A 12242-nucleotide genomic window follows, 5' to 3' on the forward strand; every position below is an offset into this window, starting at 1 on the left:
CCGTGTTTGATTCGGATTTGGTGTGTGTGTGAGTGTGGATTCGAGTTTGTGTGGGTGCTTCTTGTGGTCTTTGTGAAGATTTGTGAGCACTTGTATCATCTCCGGGAGTTCTTTGCATCATCTTTTACTCTTGGAGGTTGAGAACTCCTAGACGGCTAGGTGTCACTCCATAGCCACCGATCTACTTGTGGTTGGCCGGGAGAAGTTTGTAAAGGCCGGATCTCGCCTCCGCAAGGGAAGAGATACCTCTTAGTGGAAGGAGTAGTGCTTAGTGCAACCTCTTGAGGAAAGGGTTAGCTAAGACCCGGCTCTTAGTGAGCTCCTCAACGGAGAGTAGAATTCCCTCAAGGATTTGAACTCCGGGAACAAGTTTGCAAGCTTCACCTTGGTGATATCTCTTCATCCCTCTCCTCTAGCTTTGCTTGCTTGTGCCACTATTGGTCTAGTTGCTGTATGTGCCTTTGATTACATGTGGTAGACTTCTAGATCTAGAGACTTCATTTTGTGTGCACTGCTCTATGCATTTTCAGAAGTTCCGAAAATTCCTAGCCTAGTTTTGAAAATTAATGCTTCCGCTTTACTTAAGTTTTTAAATTAGCATATTCACCCCTCTCTAGGCCTAATTGACCTTTTGAACTTGTGACCATGCACATTCACTTTCTTAGCACTTTGTATTTTGCACTAGATTGAGATTTAAAAATGTAGCTATGCACATACAGTGGTATTGTAGTAGTATCGTTACTACCATATGTTCTCTAATACTGCAATTTCATCATAATGTTACTGAAAAAAGTGCAGTAAAGACCTATAAATTCTCGCAGTAATGACCTATAAATTTTACAGTAACATATCGTGTTACTGCACTTATGCGATGGTGTTACTACCGAATCATAGTAACAAGGTATGATTTCTACAGTAAACATAACTGATGTGTGCTCACAAAATTTGAACAAACATACAAAACTAGCAAACAATAATCTCTAATCACCTAGTGTTATAGGGTGAATTGGTTAGGAGAGTTTGTTATGAGCCATGAAATCATGGGCTCAAGTCTCAAATTCACTAATTTATTTTTAATTTTTATAGAAAAAAGAAAATAATAGGAGTAAAAAATGAGAGAAGGGATGGACAGAAAAAATGAAGAAAAAGAAAAAGAGATCGGGAGAGGGGGTGGATAGATTGGGAGAAGGAGAAAACGAAGATCGGGAGAGGGGGTGGAAAGATCGGGAGAAGGAGAAAAAGAAAAAAAGATCGGGAGAAGGAGAAAAAGAAAAAGAGATTGGGAGAAGATCGGGAGAGGGGGTGGAGAGATCGGGAGAAGGAGAAAAAGAAAAAGATCGAGAGAAGGAGAAAAGAAAAAGAGATCGGGAGAGGGGCTGGAGAGATCGGGAGAAGGAGAGATCGCGCGCGGGAGGGAGGGGGGTATCGCGCGGGGCGCGGGAAGGGAACGAGGGAGGCGGGAGGGTGGAAGGGATGGGCCTAGTTGGGTTGGGCTAGATGGGAGGGGGGCGTAGAATAGTTATTCTAAGGGGGAGGTGTAGAATAGAGCTGTCCTATACATACATACATACGTATGTACATACATACGTGTTACGTCTATATGTATATATAGACGTATCCCTATATCCATATTTTTTGAAAAGTGCCGTATCCCCGTATCAACATATCGCATATTCATATCCGTATCCCCGTATATAGGTAAGACAGTGTATATCCACTTTATTCAATTATTTTTCAAGAATTTTCGCATTCCTTGTTCTTTTCTCCAACGAGAGGTGGATAAAGATAAAGATTGTTGTGGCACGCTTTTCAAATTGTTAAACGGTGTGTTTCGTGCTAAATCTTTTTATATGAAAGTAGCTCTAAAACATCAGATTAATCCATTTTTCAAGTTTGTAATAATTAAAACTCAATCAATCATATATTATTATCACATCGTTTTGCGTAAAAACTTAATCTTCATATTTATCTTTAGGAGAAAAGAACACCAATACGTTTGGCAACAACATGCTCATATGCAAGGTATGCCCCGCAATGTAATCCACCCGCCACCCTGATAAAAAGGGGAACACCGAATTAAAAGAAAACAAATGATTTCGGAAAGCCGATTTTTTCCTTTTACTGAATTACATGAAGTATTCTGAAAACCACATCTGAACTTGTTCTGAAATAATCGCAGAGTGAAGGGGCTTATCTGCAAAAGTGTCACCGGCCACCACGCACTACGGAACAGTATAAAATTCCCCTCGTGTGTGCCTCATTTTGCCCCCCTCTTCTGTTGTACTAATATTATCGTGTGTTGCTAAAAAAAAATATTATCGTGTGGTGTGTGAAGTGGTGTGTGTCCTCTTCCCAACCAGAAACCAGTTGACAAGTCGGAGAAGAAGAGAACCGGACTGTCTCCGTCGTCCGTCCTCGCTCCATTCGCTGTTGGGGCGCGCCAAGAAAATCAGAAGCCCACCTGAGGTGACCCTTTCTTGCACAACTCTCCCCCCTTGCCAAGAAAATCCGCGTGTTCTTTGGCTCCGGGTGAAATCTTGATTCTTCTTCCTTAAAATTGTATTCTGGGTGGGGAATTGGTTTAGTGAAGGATTAGTTGCTGATGTATGCATTGTTTCTTGGGTTTTGTTTCTGGGTCGATGGAATGGAATATAGCAAGAATGGGCTAATTTGGTGGCTGCTTGCTCCTAGTTGTTATGTCGATCTGTGTTTATAGATGAATTGACAAGCAGTTTGGAGAAAAAAATATTCACATTTTGACAGTTAATTTGTAGTTCGATCAGGAATTAATTTTTGATATTTGCTCATTAATCTGTTGGAGTATGAGCACTTCTCATGAATCTCTTTGGCTAATCCATTCCGAACAAGATATTAGATGATTTTCTAAGAACGTCTGCTGAATATCTGTATAGCAATTATGCAACCATGTGGTGCCTATGTAATCCAGTCCTTAATTTCTTGGAAATGGAAATTAAATTTTATAGTTTAGGACATTTACACAATTATCTCAAGGCTTTAGTTTCATTTGGTAGGCTGGCATTTCATTGCAATTACATTTCTTTTTGTTCTGCTGTGGATACTGATGAGGAAATGTTTACGAACAGGAGCTTTTGATTAGCCATGGCGATGATGATGGCTGATCTCAGCTTCTCATCATCTATCTCCAATGTGAAGCTCCAAAGGTTCAGGGCATCATCGAATGAGACATCTTTGATTAAGAGATCTCCGGTGTTCCGTGCAGAAGCTCGGTCAACTGAAACTGAGAAATTCGGTACCAATGGCCACGCGATAAAGATGGTCCCGACAACAGAGTTGAAAAGGAGCAAGAGTGGTGTCCGAGTAAGGCCAGACACAGTTAATGGCTCTCCAAGTGGTGCTGTCAATGGCTCAACCAAGGTGGCCATCAATGGTTCTCCTAATGCTGCAGTCAATGGTTCGATGAAAGCGGTAACTAATGGTTCTGTTAATGGGACTAGTTTGGTTAAAGGTAGCAATATGTCTGCTCTAGTGAAGACCCAAAAGCGAATGAGACCCAATGATGATCCCTTTGAAGAGGAGCTGAAGGTTTTGCCCTCTGATGAAGGATTCAGTTGGGCAAAAGATAATTACAACTCGTGGCAGAGGAGTGCAGATATCTGGTCTTTTGTTCTTTCTTTTCGAATCCGCGTTCTATTCGACAATGCCAAATGGGCCTACGCAGGTGGATTCTCGGAGGAAAAACAGGTATGCTTTTATGGTACAAATAAGCTTTAGTTAAAGAATTCTGCATTCCCTTTAAAGTTTCCTATGCGAAAGCTTTACCTTTTTTGTGGAGTAACTGGTAATTATAATGGATCACAGAGATTTGGGTTGCTAAAATGAAAAGATATTTATTTTTTGTATGCGTGGACTAAATCATCCCATATATCACAGAAAGTTCGGAGGAGGAAAACTGCTTCATGGTTAAGAGAACAAGTATTGCAGCTTGGCCCAACTTTTATTAAGCTTGGACAGTTATCTTCGACAAGATCTGATCTGTTTCCAAGGGAATTTGTGGATGAACTTGCAAAATTGCAGGTATTTATTTTTTGTGATTCCATATCAAATTCTTAATTTATTTGCTAACTCTACTGTGTTTGTGTTAACCTCCAACTGCTCTAGTATTTTCTGTATTCCTCTTGTTGATTTTTTAGCTCTCCAGTAAACTGATTGTAATTTCATAATAATGAATGAAAGGACACAATTATTATTGTAATGATGACCAACAAGAGAATTATCTATAGTAGTAAACCAAAATCAAAACAGTTCATTAGAACTTAGAAAAGTATATATATTGTAACTTCCGGTTTTTTGTGCAGGATAGAGTACCCGCATTTTCTCCTGAGAAGGCAAAGGCTTTCATAGAGAAAGAAATGGGTTGCCCAATTGAAGTTGTGTACAAGGAATTTGACGATCGTCCGATAGCTGCTGCCAGTCTTGGTCAGGTGCTTAGTTTTGCACTCTATCAAAACATAAATCTGATCTTCTCAGTACCAATCAGTGTATATCATACTATATCACCTTTTTCTCAAGGATTTTTTCTATACATTTTACTTGTTCAATTCCTCTATATCATACATTTTCTATACATTTTTTCTATATCTTACTATATCACCTTTTTCTCAAGGATTTTTTCTATACATTTTACTTGTTCAATTCCTCTATGAAAGCCAACAGCTGCTGCTAGTCCTCTGCATGTTTTTGTTTCAAGTTGTAAAATTACATTTCACTATATGCTTTTCATATCGTATTGGCCAATATTTTCTTCACTACATGTTTCTCATATCTGTATATGTCAATAAATGCCTACCATTTCTGCTCATTCTCACCTGATTCCGGTTGTCCTTTCCTGTTATACTACTGGTCCATGTTTGTTTTTTGAGGGGAAACAGCGATACTTATTAATAAGCTACAAAATTTGGTGTCCTTGACAATCTTCATCCTATCTTCTTTATTTATAAATAAAATCTGCTTACAGGTTCCTTCATATATATTGTTCAGGTACATCGTGCAGTGCTTCATAATGGAGAGAGAGTTGCAGTTAAAGTGCAGCGACCAGGGCTCAGAAAACTTTTTGACATTGACCTAAGTAAGAGAAATTATTACCTTTTGACATTCTACCCTTTTGCGTTTGTTTATTATCCTTTTACTCTTTACTATTTTTTTCTCAAAATATGATAATAACGTAATTTAAAATGCTTGTTTTTCAAGAAAAAAATTAGATGGCTTTAATATGAAATAACTCCGTTGTTGTTTAATGTTGATAATAGTTTTTATTATTCTTTGGAATCTTGTAGGGAATCTAAAACTAGTAGCTGAGTATTTTCAGAGCAGTGAGGCATTTGGTGGTCCTTCAAGGGATTGGATTGGTATTTATGAGGAATGTTCCAAGTAAGTAGCAATATAGTCTTCTTGGATCATTGAATGTATTCTATTGACTTGATATTTTTATTATTTGACATTTCTAGAATACATCCCAACCTTTTCTGCCAAAAACTTTGTTGGAATTGTGTGGAATAACTAGTTCCCTACCATAGCACCTGATATTGCAACCTCTATCGTTCTTCAAATAAAAACAGTAGTACAGTACTACCTCAGTCCCAAAATATAAAGGATTTTGGCAATGCACCTGGATAAGTGTTTGTCAAGGTACGTTATCGGAACACCTTATATTTCGACGGAGGTAGTATTGCTTATGCTGTTCACCATGTGAGTCCATTATTAAATCAATAAATGAACCTGTCCTTTGGAGGGGAACAAAGACCTTGAATACGTCATAGATTGAGGTATAAGGACTAATGGATGGAAGATATTTGGTTAGAAACTTTTTGCAATATCTGTAGGGCTATGCCAATTTTTGTTTATTTACAGATTTCTGAAATTATTGTAGCTTCCACAGTCCATATATTTCTTCAGAAAGTGAGTTGACATAAGAATTGACCATCATGATTTGTGATTTCAGAATTTTGTATGAAGAAATTGATTACATCAATGAAGGAAAGAATGCTGACAGATTTCGCCGAGATTTCAGAAATATAAAGTGGGTCCGTGTGCCAGTACGTTTCTTCAAACTCAAAACACAACTTGTTTTTGGGTTTTGTTTCCATGCTTGATTTCGCTTATATCTTTTAAGAGGCCATATATTAATCTGCCTAGTCCTGTTTCAAACCCATATTTGTAATCAATCTGATTGTGTCGACATTCTTCCACCACCATGGCATCCTCCTATAATCACCTCCTTGATCTCATTGACATCTGCATGAATACCATGGTTAGTGGTTAAAAAACATGCAGCAATGTCTTTTTTTCCCCGTTTATTACTGTAGTGCCATGTCTCTTGTCAACACTGAAGGCATCATTTGGGTGTGTGTGGTGTGTCTTTTTCCTGAAGTTTTACATGAATAATCGTTATGTTATTTTTCTAGCTTATCATGTGGGACTACACAACTGAAAAGGTGTTAACCCTCGAGTATGTTCCTGGTATGTGCTAGTTATTTCTTGTAACAGAAATTAGTATGTATAGTGTTGAATTGGACTGACTATTGTTCTTTGGATAGTTTGTACATAACAATTATCTCAATTTCATTTGTTAATTGCTAATATATGAAAATAAAATTATGACAGCATTCAAAATTAGATTATTTATTTTAATGTGTTCTTATACTTCCTCCATTTCATGGTTGTCAAATCCATATTATCAGTTTCTTGTTATTCAAATCTGACAATAAAATTTCTGTGCTTCATTAATCTGATTATTTTCATACTCAAGTATTGCTACTACACATATTTTTCCTTCTAAAATATACAATTAAGATCTGACAGTGATTGTGAGAGGATGGTTGTCCTTTCAATCAAAACTTGGTAGAATATGTTTTTTTATTAAGAGAATGCTTTTATTTGTAGAACCTGCTCTTACCGCAACTTTATCTTAACTATTTGGCTTTACTCAATCTCTTAATTTTTACAGGTATTAAGATAAACAACTTGACTTTGTTGGATAATCGGGGATATAGTCGTTCCCTGATTGCATCTCGTTCAATAGAATCTTATCTTATTCAGGTAGATATATTTCAAGAATTTGACTTCCGATGGTTTGTATATTTTTTAATGCTCAATGTCTATTAGAGACGAGTTGAATATCATTTAATGTGGTGGTTTTCCTCTAAAGTTCTTCATTGTACCACACAGATACTGAAGACCGGTTTCTTCCATGCTGATCCGCATCCTGGAAACCTTGCTATAGACACGGATGGCTCTCTTATATATTATGATTTTGGAATGATGGGTGAAATAAAATCATTCACTCGGGAGAGATTACTTTCCTTGTTTTATGCTGTGTACGAGAAGGATGCAAATAAGGTATCTCAATATTTTCATACGAACAGCTCATATACAGCAACATTTCTCTCTATTTTTTATGATTTTACCTAGCATGCTATTGCAAGTTAAGTTGCCCAAATCACTAGGCACTTCATCTTTCTCTCAGTCTCATTCAGCTCTATCTTGCAGGTTATGAAAGCTCTAATTGACCTAGAAGCCCTCCAGGCAACAGGAGACCTTTCACCGGTTTGTAGAACATTGTAGTTATCAGATGGGAATTCCTGGAATAATTGCATTTAAAATATGCCCTTTCCCCCTTTTCTTTGGTTATTTAGGTTAGAAGATCCATACAATTTTTCTTGGACAATCTGCTGAGTCAGACGCCAGACCAACAGCAAACTTTGGCTGCAATTGGAGAGGTTGTCTGGCCTTACAATTTTCTTAGGATTAGCTTTATAAACTGGGATATTTTAGTTAATATATTATTTTTCTTCACTTTGCAGGACTTGTTTGCAATATCACAGGATCAACCTTTTCGTTTCCCATCCACATTTACATTTGTCATAAGGGCATTCTCAACTCTTGAAGGTTCTCTTTTTCTTTATATATCTATATTCCGGAGATAATTATCATTATCTGCATTTCTCTTCTTACTATTTTTTTGTCATAAATCAATATCAAAGGCAAATTTGTATCTACCTAATGCTACAAAATATGTAAGGTTCACTGATGGAAAACTAGGCTGTTAATAAGATTTGATGTCTGTTCAAACAATCTGCTAATTGATCGGCTTTTCTAACTTCCCTCTGATTGTGACATCTCTGTTAGTGTACAATATTATTATGTATGTGATTGACCACGGAAAAGTTTACATATTTATAGGTTAATGACCTTGTTGTTATAATTATATTTGATAGGGATTGGATATATATTGGATCCAGATTTTTCCTTTGTGAAAGTTGCCGCACCTTATGCACAGGTTAGAATTATTGTCCATCCTTTTATTGTCCCTATATCTGTATTGTGTATTTGGGAAGTGCATTGATACAACTATTTTAGAAAAGTTAGTGTATGTCAAAATAAAGTAACTAATAATTCGAATCATACACGCTTCTTTGTTATTTTTGCTGAGACAATTTTCTTTCTTTCCTTTATCTTAGCAGCGTAGTCACTATCTTCAGACTTTGCCTGTGCATGCAATGCTAATGAATAATTTATTTTGAACTTCAGGAACTTCTAGACTTGAAACAGAGACGAACAAGTGCACCTGAACTAGTCCGGGAGATAAGAAAGCAAGCAAACAGTGTAAGGACACAAATATTTTTCTAGTATTCCAGTAGATGTGCATTTTTTCCCTTTTGATCTGCATATTGTGACAATGGCACATCATACTGATCAATGTTCTGCTGGGTGTACATGACAGGCTCGTGACTCTACCATCTCAATGCCCTACAGAATACAGCGAATTGAGGATTTTGTTGGGCAACTTGAGTCCGGTGATCTGAAACTTAGAGTCAGAGTACTTGAGGTAAGATTATTCTGGTAACAAGTTCTTTTACTATCTAGCATCTTGTTAAGGTTGTTGGAGATTGATAGGAATAAAAAAAACAATCTGCTTTACACATTTTTGCATTATGTTAATGAATGATTTTAAGCACTAAACCGTCTGTCATACATAAATATTCAATACTTTTAATTAAAAGAATATGCAAGTATTATTCTTGATGGACAGAGAATAACTACAAAATTATTCTTTTTTTAATCCCATACCGATATTTACCAAAAGCTCATCCATTCGCTTGTTTAGCATCACTACCTGCAATTATCAGAAAACTAGTGCTTCTTTTTTGGCTCTGTCCTGAATCTGAAAACATGCTGAACTTAATGCCATTTTCAGTCTGAAAGAGCTGCTCGTAAGGCGAATGTACTTCAAATGGCGACCATGTATACAGCCATTGGTGGCACGCTGTTGAACGTTGGGGTCACATTGAGTAGCCAAGGGAACCAAATAGTCGCAAACGGGTCTTTTGTTGGCGCAGGTGGGGTTCTCTTTTTTGTTTGGTGAACTTTGTTTCATACATTCTCCATATCATTGCGGACGATTCAGTCTTTTGTTAGTCTTTGTTACTTCTTATGTGATATATTACTAGAACATCGAGGTTGATCCTTTTGATCCGAAAATGTCCAACTTGATCAAGCTACTTCATGCAGGCTCTAAGGATGTGAAAAAAAAAGTACATGTTCTTGATTCGGTCTAATTGCTGTTCCCAACTGAAACCATGCAGGCATATTCTTGGCATTGCTCATAAGATCTATGCAGAGAGTGAAGAAACTCGACAAATTCGAGACAATGATATGATTGTCAACTTGTCATATCATTCCAATTGGCTTTGCTGGAAGCTCATAATCTGTACCAGAAGCATGGCAAGACAATACTCCCTCTATCCCAAAAAGTGTCCAACTCTAGGGATTAATATACACACACCCCCTGTCCTTGTCTAGATTCATCACTAGAGTTGAACTCTTTTTGGGATAGAGTGAATAGGTCACCTCTCTTTTATTCTGTAAAAAAATTACATGGGGGAGTTTATCCCTTTATAGCCATACATATATAGTTTGGTAGGAGAAGCCATTCTTTTTTTTAGAAAAAAAGAATGGAATCAACTTGTTACAGCCTGTAAATCTGTACAATTGTATCATTTTTGAGCCGTAAGGTCTCTCTCAGAAATGAAACGAAATCTAGGTATTCAAAACAAATCTGCGGTTGTTTCTCGAATTGAAGTTTTTTATTCGTTGCAGTTTTACCATGCAAACTAAATAAACGAAATGCATGACAAGGGAAAATTATCACCAGTTAAAAGTTTTTTTTAAACAATTAAAACATAAATATGGCAAAGTCCAGGGATGCTAACTTAGGCCGTGTTTAGATTCAAAATTTTTTCTTCAAACTTCCATCTTTTCCGTCACATCAAATGTTTGGATGCATGCATGGAGCACTAAATGTGGAAGAAAAAAAAACCAATTGCACAGTTTGCATGTAAATCGCGAGATGATTCTTTTGAACCTAATTACGTCATGATTTGACAATGTGATGCTACAGTAAACATTTGCTAATGGCGGATTAATTAGGTTTAATAGATTCGTCTCGCAGTTTATAGGCGGAATCTGTAATTTGTTTTGTTATTAGTCTACGTTTAATACTTCAAATGTGTGTCCGTATACTTAAAAAAAAATTTGGCACATGAACTAAACACAGCCTTATACTCATGGTACATACATTTGACTATTTATCTTATAAAAATATTTTAAAGCAAATATTTGACAGAATGGTGTGATCGGATATCCACAGTGGCGAAGCCAGGATTTAGATATTGGGGGTGCCATCTACGAGACGTGGGAACTCACTTACGGTTTAGTGAATAGTGATTTGGAACGTTTATGCGTGGTCGGCAACTAGGCATCATGCATGTTACAACGATTAGCTACAAGAGAGAACTAGAACCCATAGATCATGATTCGCCAATTTATAGTTCAGTAATATTTTTAATATATGAATGATTGAACATTTTGTTTCATGATTTTAATTGGAGTCTTGCAATCACTTATGAAACGATGAATCAGTTAGCTAAGTCATTTTAGAAGACCTATATAGCTAGGCAGCTATCCTGTATAGTTAGTCTCATCCGCAACTAATGGTGTAATTAATGGCTAGATTATACGGGCTAATCACCCTTGGGAAAAGAGAGGGGAGGGGAGGTCGCATAGGGGTTGGGGGGTGTTGGCACTCCCTAGCCCCCATGGTGGCTTCACCACTAGATATGCGGGTTCTCTGTCACCTTGTTACGAAAAGGCAAATGGGCGCTTGCCGGCCACCTTTTCTAATTTGGCCCAATCTAATTCTGAATGGAGCTGGTGTTTCCTTTTTTTCCCTGGGGGCCTTGTAGACCAAAATACGAACAATTTTGCCTTTTTAAAACTGAATATTTCCATGTATAAAGTTTCTTATACTTTATATTGCTATGTATAAAGATTTTATTCTTTATGTTTATATGTATAAAATTCGTATACCGAATAATTTGTATATATAAGATTTATATGAATAAAATTTCTATATACAAAATGTATACATGTAAAGTTGCTATATATAAAGTGTATACATATACAATTTCAATGTATAAATGAATTTAGGTTATACTGGGCTTCACATACAGTTGCGGCCCGAAAATGAATAGGCCGGCCAGCACATAGGCAGAAAAAGAAAGGAATAAGTCCATTTGCCTCCCTCAACTCATGCCCCTGGTTGAAACACGGGTGGCTTTCAATAATAACCCAATTCCCTTTAAGGTTCCACTATGTGGCTAATCATTTATCAAAAGGAATTGGCAAAATTGGTTATATAGCATCAAAAGTTCACTTTTTTTGTTTTATAGCACCGGAAGATACCGGTTTACTTTAATAGCACCCAAAGTTCACCCCATTCCCATTTTTAACACTTCCGTCAATTCTCAATCGTTTTCCGTCAGCTTTGATCTCTATTGACCCAGCCACGCACGCGATATGACGTTTCTACCCCCTCACAAGGCCGGAAAACGATCGAGAATTGACAGAAGTGTTAAAAATGGGAACGGAGTGAACTTTGGGTGCTATTAAAGTGAACCGGTATCTTTAGGTGCTATAAAACCAAAAATTCTTTGATTTGGTTCACTACTTACAACTTCGTGTACTTCATATTCATATACAATTTGAAATTACATTCTTTCTTGTTCTTGTGGAGTTTCTTCGTTTGCTTGCAGGAACAATGCCCTTCTGGTAATTAAGGTCAACTACATGAAAGTGTGGTTGATAATGATGAAATGCGTGGGTCTAGCGGTTGCGAGGTGATGATTGGTTCATCGGAAGCCTTA

General features: G+C 37.0%; 1 protein-coding gene across 3 annotated transcripts; it reads left to right on the forward strand.

Annotated features, from left to right (window-relative positions):
- The first annotated feature begins 2283 nt into the window (after nucleotides 1-2283).
- LOC127785167 (protein ACTIVITY OF BC1 COMPLEX KINASE 7, chloroplastic) lies at nucleotides 2284-10095 on the forward strand. 3 transcript variants are annotated; one of them, XM_052312590.1, is made up of 18 exons: nucleotides 2284-2466; nucleotides 3105-3723; nucleotides 3913-4056; nucleotides 4338-4463; nucleotides 5020-5107; nucleotides 5316-5409; nucleotides 5981-6074; nucleotides 6444-6498; nucleotides 6986-7077; nucleotides 7207-7377; nucleotides 7528-7584; nucleotides 7674-7757; nucleotides 7842-7926; nucleotides 8256-8317; nucleotides 8569-8643; nucleotides 8762-8866; nucleotides 9236-9377; nucleotides 9624-10095. In XM_052312590.1, the coding sequence occupies exons 2-18, from the start codon at nucleotides 3121-3123 to the stop codon at nucleotides 9695-9697; spliced, it is 2151 nt and encodes a 716-aa protein (XP_052168550.1). In that variant the 5' UTR covers nucleotides 2284-2466; nucleotides 3105-3120; the 3' UTR covers nucleotides 9698-10095. The 3 variants fall into 3 exon arrangements, with proteins under 3 accessions (XP_052168550.1, XP_052168549.1, XP_052168548.1); XM_052312589.1 differs by having other exon boundaries at nucleotides 2284-2529; nucleotides 7674-7926; XM_052312588.1 differs by having other exon boundaries at nucleotides 7674-7926.
- Nucleotides 10096-12242: the final 2147 nt, after the last annotated feature.

This window comes from Oryza glaberrima, chromosome 9 (assembly GCF_000147395.1).
Source record: "Oryza glaberrima chromosome 9, OglaRS2, whole genome shotgun sequence".
NCBI classification, from domain to species: domain Eukaryota; kingdom Viridiplantae; phylum Streptophyta; class Magnoliopsida; order Poales; family Poaceae; genus Oryza; species Oryza glaberrima.